The sequence below is a fragment of the Monodon monoceros genome, unplaced genomic scaffold, assembly GCF_005190385.1.
Source record: "Monodon monoceros isolate NGI ecotype Baffin Bay Population unplaced genomic scaffold, NGI_Narwhal_1 Super_Scaffold_21, whole genome shotgun sequence".
Lineage (NCBI taxonomy): Eukaryota > Metazoa > Chordata > Mammalia > Artiodactyla > Monodontidae > Monodon > Monodon monoceros.
The window spans coordinates 88,693,082-88,718,022 of NW_021703778.1; the positions used below are offsets into that span (position 1 = coordinate 88,693,082).

The window sequence follows — 24,941 nt, forward strand, 5'->3', positions numbered from 1 at the left end:
GCCTGTTTTTTTTTTAATTGGGGTATTAGTCCAGTTAAGCTTAATTTTGAGAGATTTTATAGCCAGAAACTATACAGTTAGCTTTCTTCCTTTCTTCCTTCAAGGACTTACTGAGCCCTAATTATGTGCCAGCTCTGTTCTAAGTACTGGTGGGGTAGTGGTGAATCAAAAGACACGGGCCCTGGCCTCACTGCATTTACACTCTAGCGGGTGAGTGTGTGTATACGAATAAAACAAGAAGACTTCTGATCTTGTTAAGAAGAGTGCCATAAAGGAAATAAACGGGGTGACTAGAAGATGTGGGGAGGCACTTTAGATAAGGTGGTCAAGGAAGGCCCCTCTGAGGAAGTGACAGCCACACTGAGACCTGAATAATGAGAAGCCAACCACGTGAGGATACAGTGGAGGTGTGTTCTAGGCAAAAGTAACAGGAAGTACAAAGGTGCTGATGTGGGACAGTGTTGGACTACTTGAGGAACAGAGGGCGGGCCAGTGCATGATAAGTGACCAGTGGTCCAGATAAGGCTGTTGAAGTAAGAAAGGCAGCCACATGGGACCTTGCAGGCCATAGCAAGAAGCCTGGATTTTCGCTGAAGAGCCATGGGAAGCCATACTTCACAAGAGCAACAGGACTCAGAACTTTACTGCCACACGAAAAAATTCAGAATTGCATTCTCAACTTTAAACAACAAGGTTCTTGACTCTGTTTTTTATTAAAAGATAAAAATCGGTTATTGGTTGATTTATAAAATCCACTATACTCAGGCTCAAAAGAGTAAAATTTTCACATTCTAGTATTTTAAATGGTGACCACTAAGGTTCAATGCTTCTTACCTAACATCAATGTCTATGTTTTCTTGTTTGGACTGTTTTATACCCTCAAGTACAGATTCCACATAAGTCTTTTTAGTCATTCCTGGAAAGGACACAAATAAAACATTTTTAAAGAGATCATCAACTACTTCATCCTTCAACATTAGCATCCCTATATGAACAAATACATTTTCATTTTATGTGTGATACGGGTATGGTTAAAGATGAGTTATGGATACATTTTAGTAAATACCATTTATACTTTAATAAAATTGAAAAAAATGAAATACTAGAAAAATGAAATTTAAAAAAAAGACATAAAATTCAAGCTTGTTTAAAAATTATTCTCAAATTCAACAAACATAAAGTTACTCTCGGGACTTCCCTGGTGGCGCAGTGGTTCAGAATCCGCCTGACAATGCAGGGGATACGGGTTCGAGCCCTGGTCCGGGAAGATCCCACATGCTGTGGAGCAACTAAGCCCGTGTGCCACAACTACTGAGCCTGTGCTCTAGACCCTGCGAGCCACAACTACTGAAGCCCACGCACCTAGAGCCCGTGCTCCACAACGAGAGAAGCCACTGCAATGAGAAGCCCACACACTGCAATGAAGAGTAGCCCCTGTTCACCGCAACTACAGAAAGCCTGCGCACAGCAACGAAGACCCAACACAGCCAAAAATAAATAAATAAATAATCAATTTAAAAAAAACAAAAAACCTACTCTCACAAATTGCCATAGAAAGTTTAAATGCTTGTTCTAACAAAACAAAAATAACAAAAGCCCTTTTCTGGGAATTCCCTGGTGATCCAGTGGTTAGGACTCCGTGGTTCTACTGCAGGGGGCATGGGTTCGATCCCTGGTTGGGGAACCAAGATCCCCATGTGCATAGTGTGGCCAGAAAAAAAAAAAAGAAGCCCTTTTCTAAGGCCTGTCCTTAAAAACAAAAAAATGCCAGAAAATGTTTTCTCTACTAGCAGAATGTTTTCCTGCTTGTCCAGGAAAAAATCCTCTCCCTCAACCTTGCTCAGACTCAGTGTTTCTCATCCAGGGCACTAGAGACGTTCTTTCAAGTTCAGGTGGTCAAGTCCTCCTCTTCTGTGGGTCTCTGAAAAAGCACTCTCCAGAACAACCTCCTCTAAAATACTCTCATACCTCAGTAATAAAATGTTTACTTTTGTTTTGTTTTGTTTTGTTTTTTGCGGTACGCGGGCATCTCTCTGTTGTGGTCTCTCCCGCTGCGGAGCACAGGCTCCGGACGCGCAGGCCCAGCGGCCATGGCTCATGGGCCCAGCCACTCCACGGCATGTGGGATCTTCCCGGACTGAGGCACGAACCTGCGTCCCCTGCATCGGCAGGCGGACTCTCAACCACTGTGCCACCAGGGAAGCCCAAAATGTTTATGTTTAGTGGAAAATCTCTAGAAAAAACACAGACAATTATAAAGAAGAAAAATAAAAATAACCTGTAATCCCACCACTCAGAGATAACCACTGGCTGTTTTTCTAAGTGTGTGTATATGTGTAAACATATATATATATATAGATAGATAGATAGATAGATAGATAGATAGATAATTTTGAACAGATGAGATGCTACTAGGTATATATGTATCCTGTTCCTTCATTTAACACTGTATTCTGAGCATGTCTTCACGTCATTAAAGTGTCTTTGCAAATATTTTTAATGGTTGCCAAATATTCCATTAACTTTTATTTAACTATTCCCCTATTGCTGCATACTTAAGGTGACATTCCCCTTTGAATCTCCATTTGAAGAGTCAACTAGCCCTAATAATTGGCAGGTCTCTTCTTTCCTTCCCTTTCACTATCCTCATCAGGATCCTACAGTTTAAAAATGTGAGATAAGAATCTTCTGCTCAGGGGGAGGAATAAATCGGGAGATTGGGATTGACATATACACACCACTATACGTAAAACAGATAACTAATAAGGACCTGCTGTATAGCACAGGGAATTCTACTCAGTACTCTGTAATAACCTGTATGGGAAAAGAATCTAAAAAAGAGTGGATATATGTGTATGTATAGCTGATTCACTTTGCTGTACAGCAGAAACTAACACATTATAAATCAACTATACTCCAATATAAATTAAAAAAAAAAAGAATCTTCTGCTTGTCTCATTTCAGCACTTACTTTACTATATGCAGTTTCAAAAATTTTACCCCCTGAATGATGCTGGGCTACACATATCAGGGTGCAAGATGATCTGGTAGGGCCTCTTTAGGTCACAGACAAAGTGCTAAGGAGGACCCAAGGGCACTACAGAATATCTCCTGATGCTGCTCTTATGGAAAGAGGGTCCCAGGAAATTTCTCCAGATCACATCCAGATCCACTCATCTCCATCCAGAGAGGTTTTGCCACATCACAGCTTGCTCCTGGCCTAAGATACCATCAGTCCCTGAGACGTGAGTCAATAACCTTCATTTCAGTGATTGTCATGAAATGTGATTCTGCATCCACTCATTGTCTCACAAGTGCCTTGATGCAGGGAACTCGAACTAGCATTTATTTAAGACAATGTAACTATAAGGAAAAAGTGTTCTTTTCTCAGAGTGAGAAAAATAAGAGCAAACAAAATGTTTGCAGGTCTTTTTATTTCCCTTCAACAGACAATACCTGACCTGATTTTTTTAAGTTAAGAATAACTCACTCGGGGCTTCCCTGGTGGTGCAGTGGTTGAGAATCTGCCTGCTAATGCAGGGGACACGGGTTTGTGCCCTGGTCTGGGAAGATCCCACATGCTATGGAGCAACTAGGCCCGTGAGCCACAACTACTGAGCCTGCACGTCTGGAACCTGTGCTCCGCAACAAGAGAGGCCGCGATAGTGAGAGGCCTGCACACCGCGATGAAGAGTGGCCCCCGCTTGCCACAACCAGAGAAAGCCCTCGCACAGAAACGAAGACCCAACACAGGCAAAAATAAATAAATAAAATTAAAAAAAAAAGAATAACTCACTCATTAATAACATACATCATTAATGTACATCAAAAGATTTGGACCACTGACCCTACTTTTACAATAGTGTAACAGTAAATACTTCATAGTCTCAACTTGCAAACACATGCATCGTCAAAGCACATGAGAAAAAAGATAGACATCTGCTGAGAAGCAGTTAGATTCTACCTGTAGCACTTTCTCTGGGCGTGCTCCTTAGTTCCAGGTACTTGACACCATCATCTGCAAATTCTTTAATGACATCTTTCGTGACCTGATAATAAAGGCAATGTAGGCAATATTGATTATGTTAGTGTAAGCGTCCCCATGAAAATGCCACGTGCTACAGCTTTATTTCATGCATTAAATTTGATTTGCAAGTAGTGTTGGGAGTCTCCCACATGGTGAGGATGACCTGCTTTGTCACACCCCTGGTGGAGGCTGTGACAAAACTACCACATTTCCAATAGCTCCCCTTACCCAGCGCCCATACTCACATGAAATCCAAATCTGGACATCACCCACACCTTTTGTTTCTCTTCTCCCCTTTTAACCATTTCTCTATTTCCTAATGAACAGCAGACTGATAAAACAGAGGCAAAACTAAAACCAGTAAAACCACCTATGAGTGTATACTATTTGAAATTTCATTACATATGGAAATAAACAACTAAAATGATTAGGTAGTACTGATGTACCATTTAAAGTCATGGCTTAAGATTCTTATTCAAGCTATTTAGGGATAAGTTGTATTTTTCAAGAATTTCTTCTGGCAGGGTTAAATTCCCCCCAGAAGTACTTAGGAAGATTCTTCTTAGGCAAAGAAAATGGGTGATAAATTTGAGTAAAACTGTATCCAATCTAGCACAAAACTCAACAATCCAAAAATTACTAAATCACCAAGATAAATGACATCTAACGGCTGAAGGCATGTTTTCCTTCATTGCCATCAACCCTAAAATATACCAAATCTAGAAGAAAAAAGGACCAAGTTAGAAATGCTGTGACAACCAGCCCTAGTTAGTCCTTACAGCTGGTATCCTACTCTTAACCTGCTTTGACCATGTGCACATGGGCATGCAGGTGCGGCGTCCTGGCCAAGGAACAAGGCTGGCTGGTTGCGCAGATGGTGCCTAACTGGGTGGCCCCGCTTTGGTGGATTCATTGCAATCCAAGATCTGGGCCTCATCTTTTTTCTTTACACTAAAGCCAAAAAAGGAATTTATTATAATATGAATATAACGGGTGGCTTGGATTCACCAGGAGGTCTGGAGAATCAGCCTCAGAGATTACACAGCTCAGGACAACACAAAAGCATTCAAAATCACGTGACACCCCTGGACCAAGCAAGACACCACTGCTTCCTCCACCACTGAGCATAACCCTGCAGCCTCTGCAGCAGCATGACAGGCACTGGACCCCATAGCACTGCTGTCTCAGGAACCCCATGATGCTGCCACTGCCACCACCAGAGCACAGGCCTCATCTTTGCAGGTTGAAGAACTCACATCTTATCATTGCTCCAGAACTAAGCAGACCCAGAGACACCCTACCCCAGCTCACAGGAGACTAACACAGAAGCCTATTTGTAATGTATGAATTGCCAACGAGGGTGGAAGTGAGGGTGTGAAGCGATCCTATCTACTATCCAGGGCACCCCCTTTCTTGATGGTGAGGTACGTGTGAAACCAAATAGAACAACAGAAGATTGCTGGCAAATACTGATTGAGAGCAATGGGAGGAAGATTTCTCTAGGCCACATTAAGGCCTGTGGAATCATCTCTAGCTCACGTCCAAGAACACTCCCCTAGGGTCCATATCCGTGTTGGCCAGATTCAGCCCTTTCTGCTCCATGCAGCAACAGGTACCGAGGGCAACTCTTGGCACTTTGGGCTTTCCTCTTCTATGCGCTGGACTGAGAACATCTACTCAAGTACTTTCTTCAGATGGAATCCAACACGATTAAGTTTCTGCTTTCTCCAAGAATGGTAAGACTGCACATCTTGAATGAGAAAGAACATGGGCTCTGGAATCGGACAAAATAGTCAATTCTGCCACTTACTCGCAGTGAGTGACCTTGAACAAGTTACACTTAACCTCTTTAGGCCTCAGTTTTTTTCATCTGCAAAAAGGGAACAATAAAAATGCCCACCTCGATAGGGAGGGTGGGAGGGAGATGCAAGAGGGAGGAGATATGGGGATATAGGTATATGTATATAGCTGATTCACTTTGTTATAAAGCAGAAACTAACACACCATTGTAAAGCAATTATGCTCCAATAAAGATGTTAAAAAAAAATGCCCACCTCAGAAAGTCACCTTGAGTATAGTGTCTGGCACATGCAATAGTTAATATTATTTCAGTCACATTTCAATCCTGTCTCTTTGAGATTACACCCAGTCGCCATGACTTGACTGTTAAGTGATCCCCACTCAGTCCCACATCTGTAAACAATCTCTTGGCTTACTCCCACACATGATTCATTTATTATATGTAAATGTTATTAATTTCACTCTCTGGGGCAACTCACTGTCATCCTCTCGACCACCTACAGGTGTTCGTCTAAGTAGCACTAAGTCAAATGCTACAGAATCTTAATTCCTCGCCTCATTTTAATAAAGCTTTTTACCAACTTTGGAAGGAATGAAACAATGAGCATGGCATATGATACCCATGGAGCTCTCAGAATCTAAAATTTTATCAGGTTTGCTCTGTTACACGCAACAACAGAAAGTGAGACAGAGCCTCCTGTGGTGGACATTCCTAGCAGGGTTCAGTGGTACCTGCTGAGTGGCTGATTAGACAATGCTCCCTTGGGTTCCTATAAATCCCTGTGCATGTCTGTAACACAGAGCTTACCTCATGATGTTGGATTTATCCTCTTATGGGTCTGTCTTTCCAGCCTGACTATAGATTCCTGAGGGGCAGGGACCATGCTGATCTATCTTTATATCTCCCAGTCTTTAGCAGGGTGCTTGGAACATTGTGGGCACTTAGTCAACTTTTGTTGAACTAAACTTTTAGAGTTAACCCTCCTCCAAAAGGTGATTAATTTATTTAATAACTACCATGAGGATCAGTGTCAGCCAAGGAGGAAAATTCTTTCTTGACCAGTCAAAAGTCACCTCTCCAGAAACACAGGTTACACTTCTTACTTTGCATTTTTTCTAAGGGTTAAGAACACTGATAGGATTCTGCTTCTCTCCAATTACAAAGAGAATATTTAAAAATGCCAGCCTGGTCAGATCAATATACAGAAGCCAGTCTGCCATATCAGACTCTAGTATCACAGAGCTTCAGCTAAGGCAACACAGTGGAGTCCTCTAGCTCTTCATCCCCAGAGGGAAGGCACAATTTCCCTAGGGATTAATCATTCAATCTGTAAGCACCTCTTGAACTTCTTCATTCTCTATAATGTCCACCCAGGGGCAGTTCAAAGTAGCCCAAGCAATACATGTAAAGTCTGGGTCAGATATTTCATATATATATATGTAAAACAGGACAAGATTTTCTCCTCCACATTGTCCACTACCTAACAGAAGATTCTGATCTTGATTCTTTCCTCATATCTTTTATAATGAACGTATCTTTTGATATTAGCTCTTAGGCAAATGTCTTACATTATTTTTTAAAAGAGTTACCATAAAAAAAGCCAGAAAACATTTTTCATCAGATTCTTGATGACAGCAAAAGGTCACGTGCAACAACAGAAGGGCATCAATTACTTACTAATTTTTAAACCAGTCTAAAAATCACTTCATTTCTCACCATTAGAATATCTTCAGGGCCAGTAGTAAGCTGATGAATAATTTGAAACATCTGGAAACATCTGCAACATGAAAAGTTTTAACGTACTTTAGTCATCAAAAACTTCACTAAATTAACTGATTTTAGGCTAATAGTAATCATATATTTATAAAGAACTAGAGAATAGGTTTTTCAAAAATTACATTGATCTGGAGGGATAATCAAATGACTGAAAATCATACGTTACTTTTAAGTGGGAAGTAATAGTTTCCCTTCTCCACCCCCCAACCTCTACCCCAAGTGGTAGCAGGAAACTGGGGAAAAAAACCAACAAGTCTATATTTTCAAGTCTAAAGAATATTATAATATAGTGTAACTTCACAAACAATACAAATCACTAAAAATATTGTCAACAGTCTGACAGTTGGAAAAAATGCTATATGTCAAGTTATACTCTCCATACCAGATGGCTACCCTATTTCTTTAACTACAAAAATCTGAATCCTTACATACTATTTACAATCGCAAAATAGAGAAAAAAAAAGTATGTCCACAATCTCCCCAAACTCACTCTTCTAAAGTTCTTTTCTTTCCCTTGTCAATCATAGTCATCTGATAGTGGATTTTAAGACCTGGCTTCTTGGCTATTAACTTCTTTATGGTATTGGAACTAATGGATCCATTCAAGTGGGCATGAAGTTCCTAAAATAAGAATACAATCAGTAAAAACTTCTCAAGTCCACTAGATTCATAGCATCATACCAGGTGCTTGATGTTTGTAGTCTGTACTAGGCAAACTGTCTACTAGATGTAGCTATATAACTTTTAAAATGTACAAAGTTTGGAAATTCTACTTATAAAATGTACTTGTCTTTTGTGAAAAGAAACAACACAGAAGTCATTATAATTAACAACACTCCAGATTTCTTGGTTGAATTCTCACCACTTTAGGTAATTCTGAGTAAAAGGTTGTCTTCCATGGCTGTTGTTCTTCTGCCTCCATCATGATTTAGCAGAATAGCAAGGTCTTTCTCCAAACACTTATTCTTGGCATGAACAATACAATGTGGTTCAGTCAGTAAGTTCTGTGGTCTTGAATTTCCTTCAGATTGCTTCACTTCCACCCATTTTGATAAGATAAACAGTATGCATAGTTCTGGGCTCAGCTTCACCTATTTAAATGAATGTGAACATTTTCAGATGTTGATGCAAAAGCAAAGAAACAGGTTTTGTTAATTTACTCCTCTAAAGACAAAAGCTACTCCAAAGCTAACTTAAGTGAGCCAACAACCTGAACAAGAAATAAGAAAAGCCCTCAAGCTGGTAAGAGGTGAATTAAAATCTGAAATTTAGTAGGGTATATTCCTTTACCTATTAGCACTTTCTATAAAACTACTTCTAAAACTAGAAATTTATAAGACCTATTTTGGGTCCAAAAGTTTACATTTTTGAACTATTTAAAATATATAAAGGAAGAGGCATTGGAGTCGGATGGACCTAGGTTAATCCTTTTACCACTTCTGCTCTTAAGTAGCTGTGTGGCCTTAGTCACTTTTAACCCCATGGCTTCAGTTTCTTTATTTGTAAAAATGGGATAAAAATTCAATAAAAATGCAGAGTAGCTGTGAGGATTAGTAAAGTACTTTAAATTCCTCTCTTCTATGTTCCCACATAATCCAGTGACTACCTTTAACTCAGCACTTTATCACACTGCATCTCAATCACTGATTTACTTGTCTTTCTTCCTCACCAGACTATATAAACTTCCTAAGAACAGGGACTATGGCTTATACTACCTCCCTAGCACCTGATAGGGATAGAGTAGGATAATTAAACAGTTACTTTAAAAATCCCACTAAAGGATTAAAGACAGAAAGGGAATTTCAAGGGAGTTCGGGAGACTGTTGTAAGCTAACGACCACTTAAAAAAAGAATCCAGTAACCTAGCAACAATCTACTCTACCTTGAAGGAAGAACAGGTACATCCAAGCATCAGACGCACTCAAGCCACAAACCCTGATAGTTAAAACACAAGACAATAGATACCGGTCTGAATCTTGTTACATGAAGTCAGGGAGTTAATAGTCCTTGAAGAGCAGCATTTCTTTGTGTAGCCAAGACAGAAATACAGGGAAACAAACTAGGTGAAAGGGGACGTTATACTGAAACCTGAGATAAATTACCATATTTTAGTATATGTTACCACCTTTTTGCTAATATACATATGAGACATATAAATCCACAGAAATGCTAACCCAGTATGAGATAAATTTCAACAAAATTTCAATAAAATGCCGTAGTAAGTGCTTAATAGTAACAAATGAAAAAAGATAGACTATTTAATCAATGTTTAATATCTCTACTGAAGTACATAAGAGATGTCAGTAACACAGAAAAACATACCTTGACATAGTAAATTTGTCATAAATTGACCTATAAAGTAAATGTTAATCAAAATATTCCCAAAATTATTCCTTAGAAATTGATTTTTAAAGTTCATGTGGAAGACTTAACTTGTAAAATTATTCAGAAAAAAATCTGAAGCTCAGAAGAATACCCAATATGGGTGAAGGTGAGAGTAAAAGTTCTGGTGGGAGCAGAACTTGGTATGATATTTTTGGGAGGTACTTTGGCAACACACACACACACACAAACCCACATACTTTTTGACCCAATAATTATACTTTTAGGAATTTATCCTGCATCTTATAGGATACGTACAAATACACTTCTTGTAGCATTATTTATAATAGCAAAAAATTGGAAACAACCTACATGTCCATCAGTAGGGTACCGGTTAAATTAATTGTATACCCATCCAACTGAATATCTACGACTATATGGAAAGACTTCTATAATACAGTGTTATTATCAAAAAGTAAGTTGCAAAAAAACATTGTTCACAAAGATGACCTTTATAAACAAAGCATGTGTGTATACACACACACACTCTTATTTATATATATCTTTATTCCTAAAATAGGTATGAAAGGATACATAGAAAACTGTTCGCACTAGAAAGTGGGTTGGAAGCGGCAAAGGTCAAGGGACAGAATTTTATTTTTATTTACCTTATAAAGTTTTGTGCAATTTGAAGGTTTTACAACTTGCATGTAATACCTGATTACTTTTTGAAATAATTTTAATAAATTAAACTTTAAGTAATAAATTTAGATAATTCACTTATTACTTTTAATAAATCAATTAAAATAATTAACAAATTATTTTACAGAATTGTTCATAAAATAAATAACTTTTACAAACCTTGCAAAACAGCTTTATTAATATGAATTACGAGAGGGAAGAACTTTTACGTTTAGACAACAGAATGACAGCCCGAAAAAGCATTTAGGACATTTTACATAGCAGGCTGTTAACAAATGTTACAGATGGCTAACTTTTCGTATAAATTTTCAATCCTACTCTACGATCCTGACCTGATTTTGTGGCACATTTCAAACCACCCTCCAGATTGCCCCTTAACTAGTCATGAGTAAATTTACTGACCCAATAGCTACAATGTTAACCTATGGAAATTTGAAAGCCACCAAAGCAAGCACAGTTTTTACACATTTTTAAACGTTGTTTCACTGATCATTACCTAAGCTATTGCTATCAACAATTCCATGCCCTGCCAGATTCAGTCTGCCTGAGCTGGCTTTGGCATAGATCAGAAGCAGGTGGGGTGGGTGTGATGTGCCAAACAGCAACACATTGAGATAAGATCTTTCTACATTTGTACTAATATTTCATCAAGTTAGAGCAGGGCCAGAACCAGGTCTCCTGTTCTCCTGGTGCAGGGGTCCCCAACCCCCGGGCCACGGACCGGTATTGGTCCCTGGCCTGTTAGAAACCGGGCCGCACAGCAGGAGGTGAGCGGTGGGTGAGCAAGCGATGCTTCATCTGTATTTACAGCCGCTTCCCATCGCTCGCATTACAGCCTGAGCTCCACCTCCTGTCAGCATTATGGCGAGTATAATTATTTCATTATATATTACAATGTAATAATAATAGAAATAAAGTGCACAATAAATGTAATGCGCTTGAATCATCCGAAACCATCCCGCCCCCCAACTCCTGTGGAAAAATCGTCTTCCACAAAACCGGTCCCTGGTGCCAAAAAGGTTGGGGACCACTGTCCTAGAGAACTTTTTTCCTCCCCGCCCTCCACTCTTGCCCCCAAAAGGGAACTCAGGTTAATAAAAACACTTGTTACTATTTATTAAGCACTTAGTATGAGCCAGGCATTCTGCTAAATGTCTTGGATGGTAATTTTACTTGATTCTCATAACAACCCATGAGGTATTACTGTCTCATTTTACAAAAGAAAATATAGATTTTTAACAAATAACCAGAAAACAACTGTAAGGCACCCAAATCACAAATTTTGCTCCATTCTCTTTCTTCTTGAATCATTTTTCTTGATCTGTTCTTTACCAAAAAAGAAGTATTTCTAATATATCATGTACATTTTACTAACTTGTCATATAAAAATTCATTTCTACAGCACAGTATATTTTTTTTCAAAGTCCTACAACTTTTTTTTTTCTCTTTGACCCTCAATAATCCCTGAAACACCACACAAAGCAACACTTAATCCCCTCATTTTAGAAATGACTATCTCAAAGTCCAGCAAGCTCAGGGGAGTCCTTCTCCCATTCCAATTCCAAACTCAAGCGTTCCATAGACCCAGCTGCCTCAGGCTGAACTTTACAACTCAGTCACTAACTTTATAGAGACAACGAAAGCCTTCAGACATGAATTCCCTCTATTTCTCTCTGCTTTCCCTCACACTTAAATTTATCTTTATCTATACCCTTTCTTCCCTCGTGAATCAGAGAAAGAGGATTCATTCTCCTGTCCCCAAGACTAATTTGTGCCCAGGATCCCATTCCTTCCTATCTATTCCAAGTCATTACTCCACTAATCTTCTCACTTTTCTGTTCAGCAACCTCTCTCTCTCCAGTTGCTAATTTCCCTCAGGGAACCACCAGGTAAGTACAGTACTTGCTTCCACCTTAAAAAAATAAAAATGAAAATAAACTTTCTTTTATCCCCCATTCCTCTTTAACTACTGCCCTGTCTCTTCTTTCCTTCTGAGCTAAACTTGAGCTGCCTCCATTTACTTATCTCCCATTCATTATAACATGGATTCTGCCCTTACTACTCCACAGAAATTGCTCTCCCTAAAGTCATTACGAGCTCTTAAACACCAGATCTAAATGACACAGTTCCAATATCCAAATCCAAATTGGCTGGACTCCAAAACTCATGCCCTTCACCATTATGCTATGCTGCTTCAAGGTAACCATACTTATAGTCATCCTGATTTCCTTCTCCATCTCAGTCACCAAATCCCAATTAATAAGTTACAAATCCCGTAAATATCTCTGCAAGCGATTTCCTACGGGTGACGACTCCCAAATACTCAAATTAGAAACTCAATTATTTTAAACCTCCAAGACTCAGACCGTATCAGAGGGAAAAATCACCTCTCTTCTATGATTCCCTCTTCCACAGACATATTCAACTTTGTCCTAGAAAACAGAACTTTGAACGTGGAGGGGAATGTCATTTTACAGCTAAGAAACAAGAGGCTGAGTGGTTTACTTATTGTCAGCTTAGCACAGAGCCCGGAATACAAGGGAATCAATAGTGTACATCTGTGGGGAAACATTGATTGGGTGAGTCACAACTTCTGTAAAGGTTTCTTCATTTTGCACCTGGCCTCACTGGCTTGTTTTCAGATTTAAATGGGATCTCTTAGTAAGTACTCGTAGTTAGCATCCGAGGAGCGACCCCTTCTCCTTGCCCACCAAAGTCAGTGGTTCTAACCCTGCTTTGCCCCTACCAGACACTCAATGCAGACACTGCCGTCCAAGGAGCTCTGGTTGTCAGTCCCCACAGACTCACCTCTTAAAGATTTTTGTCAACAGTTGAGTAAACTTATGACAGCTTAAATTTTCACTTCAGACAGGAAGGCTTGTAGAAAAGTGATAACCCGCGCTTCCCTGACACAGTCCACGTGTCCACAATAAGCCGCAGCCATCAGTCTTGCCGCGAAACCGCAGTCCCAGAGAATCAAAGAAATGTCAATCACAGCCGAACGTCAGCACCAGCTGCACCCTCCTCAATACTGATTGGCGAGGTGCGCTCTTCCCGGAAGTGACGCACACCTGTCCAAGGAAGAGGCGTCACGGAGCGGGGTGTCGGGGGGTGATTTTTCCGTACAGAGTCCGCGAGGTGGCTACTGGGAAACGAAAAGGCAATTCACCACCGGGACCGACCGTCGCTCCTGAGTTCCCTAACCATGGGCCCGCGGAGCCGCGAGCGTCGGGCCGGGGCAGTGCAGAGCACCAACGACAGCAGCGCCATCAGCAAGACCTCTCTGGCTGCGCGCGGGTACGTGCACGACGCCTTCGCCGCCTTGCTAGTTCCAGGGACCGCGCGCCGCGCGCCGCTCATCCACCGCGGCTACTACGTCCGCGCACGCGCTGTGCGGCACTGCGTGCGCGCCTTCCTGAAGGGGACGTGCGCGGTCCCCGGCGCGCCTCGCGCCCAGATCGTGTCGCTCGGCGCTGGCTCGGACTCGCTGTATTTTCGCCTCAAAACTGCGGGCTGCCTGACCCGGGCTGCCGTCTGGGAGGTCGATTTTCCGGACGTGGCACAGCGCAAAGCGCAGAGGATTCGAGATACGCCGGAACTGTGTGCGTTAACCGGGCCTTTCCAGAGCGGGGACCCCGGGTACACGTTGTGCTTTGAGAGCTCGGACTACTGCATCCTGGGCCTGGACTTGAGGCAGCTGCAGCGATTGGACCACGCCTTGGGCACCGCGGGCCTTGACGCAGCCGCACCGACTCTGCTCCTGGCTGAGGCCGTGCTGACCTACCTCGAGCCAGATGATGCCGCGGCCCTCATCGCCTGGGCCGCCCAGCGTTTTTCTAATGCCCTTTTCGTCGTCTACGAGCAGATGAGGCCACGTGACGCCTTTGGCGAGTTCATGCAGCAACATTTTCGGCAGTTGAATTCTCCCCTGCATGGCCTGGACCGCTTTCCCGACGCGGAGGCCCAGCAGCAGCGCTTCCTTCAGGCCGGCTGGACCGCCTGCCGTGCCATGGACATGAATGAGTTCTATCGCTGCTTTCTTCCCACAGAAGAACGCCGGCGCGTGGAAAATCTCGAAACTTTCGACGAGTTTGAGGAGTGGCATCTGAAGTGCGCCCACTATTTCATTCTGGCCGCTTCTCGGGGAGATGCCCTCTCCCAAACTCTGGTGTTTCCACCCTCAGAGACGTTTCCTCGGATAGATCCTCCTTCCCCTTCAGGAATCTTCCCTGCCAGTGTAGTCACTGGTGATAGCCAGGGCCCACACCTTAAGAGATATGGCCACGCCTCGGTCCTTTTGAGCCCAGGTCTTATTCTCAGTGCTGGAGGATTCGGAGAGCAGGAGGGGCGACATTGCCGAGTAAGAAAGTTTCACTTGCTCTCAAGATACTGTGACTTTGAATGGAAAGGCAACCAAATATGCAGTTGGGGGACTGGAGCTCAGTGGGATGGACGCCTTTATCACACCATGACAAGACTTTCAGATACTCAGGTTCTGGTTTTGGGAGGGAGACTGTCCCCAGTAACTCCAGCCTTGGGGATTCTCCAGCTTCTTTTTTGCAAGAGTGAGGATAATAACCCTGAGGACCTAAATGTCACAGTCACAAAGGTCGGCCCAGAAGAAGATTCCACTTTGTCATGTTGGCGCCACTCAACAACAGAAGTGTCCTATGAGAATCAGAGATATTTGTTTGTGTATGGGGGCCGCAGTGTGGCCGAACCTGTACTAAGTGACTGGCATTTCCTACATGTGGGGACAATGGCTTGGGTCAGGATCCCAGTGGAGGGAGAAGTACCTGAAGGTCGGCATTCCCACAGTGCCTGCAGCTGTCAAGGGGGAGCCCTCATTGCTGGAGGTCTGGGTGCTTCTGAGGAGCCGTTGAGCTCTGTATTCTTTCTGAAACCAATCTCTTGTGGATTCATCTGGGAATCAATAGCCATCCAGCCTCCCATTACCCCCAGGTACTCCCACACAGCTCATGTGGTCAATGGGAAGCTTTTGTTGGTTGGAGGGGTCTGGATTCATTCCTCCTCAGTTCCTGGAGTGACTGTTATTGATTTGTCTACAGGACTGAGCTTCGAGTATCAGATTGACACAACATGTGTGCCATGGCCGTTAATGTTACACAATCATACCAGCATTCTCCTTCCTGAAGAGCAACAGCTCCTGCTCCTTGGAGGTGGTGGGAACTGCTTTTCTTTTGGTACCTACTTCAACCCCTGTACAGTGACATTAGACCTTTCTTCCTTAAGTGCTAGGCAGTAAGGACTGGACTTGTGATATATTCAGGACCCACTAAAGTAGACAATAAAGCTTTCCAAAATAGTATTTGACTCTGGCTATAGATATTACCACTCCCCTGTTCCCATTCCTTTTTTTGTTTTTGTTTTTTTCTGTTCAGTGCAAAAAGAAAAAAAGTTGTTTAAACACACACCAACATTCAAAGAGATGGTACAAAAATAAAACATAAATAGGCCTATCTGAAGAGAGTGGTCATACAGTCCTAGAGTAGGAATTGGGGGCCTTTGGGTCCCTGTATCTAGTTTACTGGTCTTCCTCCCATTTTCTAATCTGAGTTTATCCATTTACTGAGTTACAATGACCTTTAGCCTAAGTCAAGTGAAACTTTTCCCAATGCCAGGCTTTGTGATTTTAGATGGGACCTTGGAAGAAGTTTCACACAGATCCTTGGTAAGAATACAAGGCTGAATATAGGTGAAGGGACATGGTATTGACCTCATTCTTCATGTATGAAACCTGAAATGAACCCAGTTGCAGTTTGATTAAAGGATTGTGCCGTTTAGTGCAGCAGAGAACTCTGTGATAGCTTTAATAAGACACATTTGTATGACTTTATTGACACATGGTTTTGTTCCATTTTTTTGCCACCGGTTCTATATTTATTTAGAATTATAAGTGCTAATAAACCAAACATTTGATTTCTCAGCTCATTTTGTATATGGTATGAAAATGTTTTGCTCCAGATCTACTCCACCCTTCACTATGTTCTGTGTCCCAGGAGGCCAACCTTTATGAATTGCATCAATGAGTTTACTTGTTCTCTGGTGTTTGGTGAGCTCCATCAGTCAGAGGTACCAGAGAGGGATGGTTGGGCAGTGAGAGTATTCCAGGTGTTTCCCCTACCAGTCTGCAAGTTGGCATTAGCTGCATTCTTTTTTTTTTAAAATAAATTTATTTATTTTTGGCTGTGTTGGGTCTTCGTTGCTGTGCGCGGGCTTTCTCTAGTTGTGGTGCGTGAGCTTCTCACTGCAGTGGCTTCTCTTGTTGCAGAGCACAGGCTCTAGGCGCATGGGCTTCAGTAGTTGTGGCTTGCGGGCTCTAGAGCGCAGGCTCAGTAGTTGTGGTGCACGAGCTTAGTTGCTCTGCCACATGTGGGATCTTCCCAGACCAGGGCTCAAACCCGTGTCCCCTGCATTGGCAGGTGGATTCTTAACCACTGTGCCAGCAGGGAAGCCCGCAGCTGCATTTTTTTCGTAAAAGCCACAGCTCCTGTCATGTAGTCTTCTATAAGGTATAGCTCTAATTCTGCATCACTCCAAAGAATTCTGTATCTTAGTTGCATTAACCATATTTTAAGTGTTCAATAGCCACATGTGACTAATGGCTACAGTATTAGACTATAGATGTAGAACATTTCCATCATTGCAGAAATATCTGGACTCCACTGAGGTACTTCACTATCTTGACTTGGTTTCCCTTAACCCTGCTCAACCCCTTTTAATTAGTATCTTCATTAAACTCTCCTCAACTATCCCCTTTAAATGGACCATCTTTCCTGGTGAGCCTTGTGAGATCATGAAACATCTTAAGTATTCATCCTTAAAACTTGAGCCTTAATTTGTCATCTAAATTGTGAATACCTTGTGAAATTCGTGTGTCAAAAGGTAGTGGCTTTGTTGGTACTTAAGTGTACCACTTCAGTATTTCTTGTTAGTCTTCAATCCTTGAAACCTTAATAATAACTTGAGATTCTACAAGTACCTAAGTTCTACAAGTACTATCAATGTTAACATCTTGATGGACTTAGTATGACCGAGAATCTTTTTTCCCTAATATTTTAATTAACAACTTTGCATATAAATGCATGTAAAAAGTGTTCACTATGAAAACCAAGTAGCAAACACAAGCCTAGTGTATGGAGAGGGCAATGTTGGCTCTGTTGGATGAAGGTTCCCAGGAGAAGACAAACTGAATAAACTGTTGTTTAACTTCAGCTTCCCTGAGACTGCACAGCCCTTTCTGGGAGAGTTACTAGTTACTGTCATGAGTCCTGGTAAACAAAGGACTTAACTATGGCTAGGCATCTGCAAGGCTATCAGTGGGCCAGGTACTAGGTTACTGGCAAGACTGTGACTGGAAGGGGAAAAGGCTGCTCTGTATTTTTTAAGTTCACCACAAGCCTACCTCCAACTTTTAGGAGCAGATCAAAGCAGAACATTAATGAAGTGAGTGTTCTCAGCTATGTAGTAGTTAGTACCAGAATTCTAACCTAGAAGTAACTCCAAAGCCCAGGGTATCCCTTCCATTATGTTACTTCTTAGATGGTACCATCAACCATTACTATATCATTACTTTGGGGCCATATAGAGGGGTGGGGGTGGGAGGGGGAGGCTGTCAGGAGAATGTGGATGTATGCCAGACCTAAATTACTAGCACAGTGATGCCTATTCTCTCAAGTGCTGCCCAGTATGGCACATTGTGAGTAATTGGGCTTGTTCCACATTTCTATGTGATTACCGGATTAAGCATGCCCTCTACCTCTGACCCTACACATGCATCATACTCAGTTAAAGAGTTATTCATTTCTCAAGCTCTACTCTTTAGAGCACTTAGAGTTTTGTCCTCAACATTAACTCTGTGCCTTTGGAGCAGCACTCAGAGGTGCTGGATCCCAGTTTCATAAGAGTAATCCACAGCAGTTAGACATGTGGGCCAGATTAAGAACTGAAGTTGGACTATGTTTTTTGTTTCTCCATTTCACCTCTGAATATCTTTGTTTTAAAATTCTGGTATGGAGCTCTGGGGTAGTTATGAGAGTTATCAACTTCTTGATTGCAGTTTCCAGCTGATCTTCATCCCTTTTTGCTCAACAATGGATCATGGTTACCCCATATCCATTGGAAATGAAATGAGTCCACTTTGCCAAAAGGCTAATCTGGGGGAGTAGGAACATGCATAAATGTGCTTGCGAGCACATGAATACAGGATTTTCCTATGACGTGCTGATGCTTCACTGGGTATGACTTGGTGTGTAATTCTCAAAGTAAGTTTAACAGGGAGAGGAAAGACCTTGCCCTAATATTTATGTGAAAAGTCATTTGCCACCTAATTGTCAGACTAAGACTGGGAAATAAATTGTAATAAGAATGATTTTTAGGATATTACACTACATAGAGCTTTTCTCATTCCCTAGCTTTTGTCCACATTTTTAGGCTTTTCTAATGAAAAGAGCCTCAACCTCTGATTCATATTTAGACTTGCTATTTCAGGAAAAGTTAGGAAAACTGATCTTTCTTATTCAAGGATACATCAGCAATTTAAGGAGGAAAAAAGCTTTGCCACCACCCTTCCTCCCCCATTGTATTGCTTTTTTCTAATTATCATTTCTTTCTTTATTAATATTTATTATACATACTATGTAATTCTTCATTGGCAGCTTTTTCATAAAGCCAGAATCTGACATTCCCTATCTCACAAGCTTCATCCCCTGCCACTCCTCCTCCCCTTACTGACATCCCACTTATATAGGAAGTATACCTGGGACCCAAAGGACAGAATACTGTTACATGCTTCCATTCTTTTACTTACCGTGTTCTCCCTGTTGGGACTCTTAAGACTGCCTCTCCTACCTTACTCTCAACCTCACTATCCCAATTTTGTTCATAAAACTCCTACTTGACTCAAGGCTTATCTTTGGAAATCATTCCCTGGTTCGAATCCACCACCCTTTCAGGCTGGGATGGGTTACTCTTCTGAGTTGCCAGAGCACCTTGTAACTATCATCCATATTGTGTTATAATCTATTTTCTCGTCTGTCTACTCACTAGATTGAAGATCCTTGAGGGTAGGGATAGTATCTTATTCACCATTGTATTTCCAGCACCTGGAAATACAGATGTCAACATCAGAATTGAACAACGATCTCTCATTGTTGGGGTTGAACATCACCAGATCTTTCTCATACCTTTTTAATGTAATATATCCTGTGCCACTGGCTTCCTGGGGAAGAACAGAGTAGCACTAGTGAAAAATAATACAATGACACCCCAAATGCAAGCCTGTCATGCAAACCTGTGCCCTTGGTCAGAAGTGCAGAGAGAATCAGCCAGAGCCTTTAGAACACAGCTGTGATTATAAACACCTGCTTTCGGGAACCCCTCTCTTAGTCCCACTGCTTCCCCCATCTTCCACTCAGACATCTGGTGGGTAGTGACAGAGATAAGTAACCACAGAGACAGTGGATTTTTTTTCTTATTTTAGAAGAAGACTAGCATATTAACCACATCTTAACTATAAAGAAGAACCACTCCATAGTGACTTGAGCCTGCAACCTACCCTCTAGCCCAATTTCCTTTGAGTTTGCAGTTTGGGTAAGATTTGCTTGTGGTCACTTTGGGTTTGAGCTGACAACCTAGACTCACACCAGTGTCATCTCGACTAGAGCACACAGCATCGAAGTTTCTGTACCCTGCTATGTGTTAGCCAACAGCTCATTGAAAAACCCTTATTGTTAATGATAAAATGAACTTATTTACAAAACAGAAACAGATTCACAAAGAAAACAAATTTATGGTTACCAAAGGGGAAAGTGGGGGAGGGATAAATTGGGAGTTTAGGATTAGCAGATACAAACTACTATGTATCAAGTAGATAACTGAATCACTTTGCTGTACACCTGAAACTAACACAACATTGTAAATCAACTATAGTCTAATATAAAATAAAAATTACATTTAAAAAATAAAATAAATGACAAGGTCCTACTGTGGAGCACAGGGAACTATATTCAATACCCTATCATAAGCCATAATGGAAAAGAATATGTATATATATGTATAACTGAATCACTTTGCTGTACACCAGAAACTAACACAACATTGTAAATCAACTTTACTTCAATTTTTTAAAAGGCTATAGATTAAAAAAAAAACCTGTTGCTATTTATTGTGTATATGCTCATTATAGAAATATTTAAAAAGCAAGAACTGATACATTTAAACATTTTCCAGGACTTTCTAACCATGTTGGGGTTACACTGTATGCCTTTTTTATAAGCTCTGAATAAAAATTTTCACAGCCACAAAGAAAGTTAACTTCAGGGGGATAGAATCAAGTGATTGATAGTTCTTGTGCACGACTTGTTCAGCTGGTGTCTGCATGACAGTTCCTCAGTTGATGAATCTCCTCTTTGATGAGTGAGTGCCTTCTCTTGCTATATGTGATAAGAATCACTTCAAGTCCCTAAGGTTACTAAGATTATGAAACTAAGATATATGGTATTATTCATGCTATTTTTTTTTACAAGATGAAAGCTATGGTCTACAAAATCAGCTCTGGGGAGACCTGAGAAAAAGAATGAGCAGGTGAAGAACCAAAATACCGCTACCCAAGGTAGAAGAGAAGTAAATACAAAACTGAGGAGCACAGCAAATGTGTAGTCATTGGCAACCTGAATTACTGTTCTCTCATCTGAAGAATTAACCAGACAGAACTGTAACAAAAATTCGTGCTGGGGCTTCCCTGGTGGTGCAGTGGTTGAGAGTCCGCCTGCCCATGCAGGGGACACGGGTTCATGCTCCGGTCCGGGAAGATCCCACATGCCGCGAAGTGGCTGGGCCCGTGAGCCATGGCCGCTGAGCCTGAGCGTCCGGAGCCTGTGCTCCGCAACGGGAGAGGCCACAACCGTGAGAGGCCCGCGTACCGCAAAAAAAAAAAAAATTCATGCTGAACAACTACGCCAATGGCAGCTGTGTAGTTTAAGCTCATGGGATTTGGAGTCAGATAGACCTGGGATTGAATCCTGGCTTTCTCCCTTACTGGCATGTGACCTTGGGAAAGTACTTAACTTCTGTAAACCTCAGTTCCCACATCTGTAAAATGGGTGGTATAATAATGGTACCCACATCAAAAGTTGATGAGAGAATTTTATAAGACAATGTAAATAGTGCATTTTAGCACAGTGTAGAGCATACAATAAGGCTCAGTAAATGTTAGCCCAGGACATGGCACAGGTAGGGAGGGATATTCTACAACCTCCCCTGAGTAGTTTGTCCCCAGTGCTTAACTAGTAAGTCCAATATATAATGACTGTTTAACACTGTGCTAGATCTTAAGCGGGAGAAACGTGGTCTCTTCTCCCCAAGAAGCTTACAATATAAAAAAAGAATACACACGGAACAACTGGAGAACAATTAGAATGGACAGTGTAATGTTCAGGGACTCACAGAATATCCTTGAGAAATCAGATAAAGAGTTTGAGAGATGTTACACAGCTGCATAGGTAATTCTTGGCAAAATGGGTTTTGACTGGCATGAGAAGGAGTAGTCAAAGGATGCATCAAGGATAATGTGAGAAAAATGCCTCGTATGGAAAGGATGGATAGAATATAGATGAACAGAGGCGAGAAGCAGGGCTTCCCAGGTTCAATTGTGATGATGCTTTTGGAATGCTTCCCAACACATTTTCTCTTCTTGATGATTCCTATTTGGTTCCCTTAGGTCACATAGCTTTTAACCCTAGGCCGTGAGGCTGGAGTACAAAATAAGGAGATAAGACATAAAAGAAGCACCTTCTAGATGGAAAGGGAGCTAAAGGTCCTCTGGTCCTGGAAGGGAGAGAAAAGGAGAGATTATGGTGATCATCCGGATGACACACAGAAAGATGAGAAGCCTAGAGGGGAAGACAAAGTATACAAATGACTATTTAGAGTGTGATCAGTGCTGTGAAGGAGAATCCAAGTGTTCCAAGAGAGTAAATATGGGGTTTCAGCTAGTTAGAAAAAGCTTCTGTGAGGAGTAACATTTCTACGGAGGTCTGGAGAGATGGTAGAAAGCATGATCAGGGAAAGCATGGCTTGCAGAAAGACTTTAATTTGGGAATTTGGTAATTGGGCAAACCACCAAAAGATCAGAAAGCAAGTGAGAGGTAGAACTGTGGGCAATAGAGATGGAGATGTGGTCAGGGTAAATATGGTGGCAGAACGTGTGAACTACTGGAGCAATGCAAGCCATTGGTGAGTTTGAAGCAGAGGTATGATCCAATCAGTTTAGGTCATATGTGGTGTCTTCAGTCTCCCTGAGAATAATCAAGCCAGGAGTACTGACAAGACTGAGATTGGGTCTGGACTTTGCTATGACAGTTTCTCCGTGGTCATGAATGTCTCCACGAGCATCTTAGCAACAGATGTTGACACATGTTCTGTCACTCAACATGAATCTCACATTCTGAAGGATCATAAATATTATCATTATTACCAGTGAAACTGACAAATGTTTTTAGAGAACTTTAAGGCTTCCATCAAACACTGTCTACTTTATTCTCAAAGGAGCTCTGTGAAGTGAGCACTACTATTAGCCCCATTTTACATAGGAGTGAGGCTCTGGTCAATGCTTCCTTGCTTAAGGTCAAATAAAGTAAAAAAAATCTCAGAAGGCCTGGAGCAGTATCTTAAACCAGGTTCTCTGACTCAGACACCTCTGTTCTCTCCATTTGGTCACACGACCTTCAAATAGTAGGTTCCAAACAGCTAATGAAATTTCATAATATTTACAAGGATGAGTAAGAAATCATATGAATTCGGGGGATGGGTGGGGCTAACGAGTTCAATTTTGAAGATATTGAATCTGAAGTGACTGTAGGGTCTTCAACTGGAGAACCCAGTAGACACATATTAAGGGTGTGGAGCCAGGAGAGGATTATAATGTGTCCGTATCTATTTTAGAGTTAAAGATCTCAGAGCTTGCTGTCTTCTTGTGGGACAAATCCAATGGATTAACCTTAACAGAGGTTGGTCTTTTATCAACATAGAAATGATTTTATGGTTAAGGCGCTTTTTTGTTCTGGAAACTAAATTTAAAGGTTGACTGTATTGGGCTTTTGTCTTTTAGGGGAAAAATCTATAAACAGAAATAATATGAGCAGTCAAAGAACATGATTTGCAAAACCATAATGAATATTGATCATAACTTAATCAAATGATTATAACTTAATTAAAAATTAGTGGCCCAATATAGTTGCTTCGCTAGATTCCAGGTGGGGTTGGCAATCATGTATAAGAAGCTGATGTGGGAACTATATTCAATATCCTGGGATAATTAACAAATTGAAGGAGAAAAACCATATGATCATCTCAATAGATGCAGAGAAAGCTTTCGACAAAATTCAATACCCATTTATGATAAAAACCCTCCAGAAAGTAGGCATAGAGGGAACTTACCTCAACATAATAAAGGCCATATATGACAAACCCACAGCCAACATCGTCCTCGATGGTGAAAAACTGAAACCATTTCCACTAAGATCAGGAAAAAGACAAGGTTGCCCACTCTCACCACTATTATTCAACATAGTTACGGAAGTTTTAGCCACAGCAATCAGAGAAGAAAAAGAAATAAAAGGAATCCAAATCAGAAAAGAAGAAGTAAAGCTGTCACTGTTTGCAGATGACATGACACTATACATCGAGAATCCTAAAGATGCCACCAGAAAACTACTAGAGCTAATCAATGAATTTGGTAAAGTAGCAGGATACAAAATTAATGCACAGAAATCTCTTGCATCCCTATACACTAATGATGAAAAATCTGAAAGTGAAATTAAGAAAACACTCCCATTTACCATTGCAACAAAAAGAATAAAATATCTAGGAATAAACCTACCTAAGAAGTCAAAAGACCTGTATGCAGAAAATTATGACACTGGTGAAAGAAATTAAAGATGATACAAATAGATGGAGAGATATACCATGTTCTTGGATTGGAAGAATCAACATTGTGAAAATGACTATACTACCCCAAACAATCTACAGGTTCAATGCAATCCCTATCAAACTACCACTGGCATTTTTCACAGAACTAGAACAAAAAATTTCACAATTTGTATGGAAACACAAAAGACCCCAAATAGCCAAAGCAATCTTGAGAAAGAAAAACGGAGCTGGAGGAATCAGGCTCCTGGACTTCAGACTATACTACAAAGCTACAATAATCCAAACAGTATGGTACTGGCACAAAAACAGAAATATAGATCAATGGAACAAGATAGAAAGCCCAGAGATATACCCACACACATA

General features: G+C 41.2%; 2 protein-coding genes across 6 annotated transcripts in view; one reads left to right on the forward strand and one right to left on the reverse strand.

Annotated features, from left to right (window-relative positions):
• Positions 1-24,941, reverse strand: part of ADAL (adenosine deaminase like) — a 56,877-nt gene that overhangs the window by 8,931 nt on the left and 23,005 nt on the right. For 3 of the 5 annotated variants that reach the window (XM_029239689.1, XM_029239688.1, XM_029239686.1), the window contains exons 1-6: positions 13,437-13,568; positions 8,467-8,695; positions 8,095-8,225; positions 7,545-7,605; positions 3,965-4,049; positions 835-916 (exon numbers count right to left, since the gene is read on the reverse strand). In XM_029239689.1, coding sequence (XP_029095522.1) covers positions 835-916; positions 3,965-4,049; positions 7,545-7,605; positions 8,095-8,225; positions 8,467-8,529 — 422 coding nt within the window. In that variant the 5' untranslated portion in view covers positions 8,530-8,695; positions 13,437-13,568. Of the gene's footprint in view, positions 1-834; positions 917-3,964; positions 4,050-7,544; positions 7,606-8,094; positions 8,226-8,466; positions 8,696-13,436; positions 13,569-24,941 lie in introns of those variants that run through there. The other 2 variants (XM_029239691.1, XM_029239687.1) reach the window with 2 other exon arrangements.
• LCMT2 (leucine carboxyl methyltransferase 2) lies at positions 13,834-15,951 on the forward strand. Its single transcript, XM_029239684.1, has one exon. The coding sequence runs from the start codon at positions 13,834-13,836 to the stop codon at positions 15,892-15,894; it is 2,061 nt and encodes a 686-aa protein (XP_029095517.1). The 3' UTR covers positions 15,895-15,951.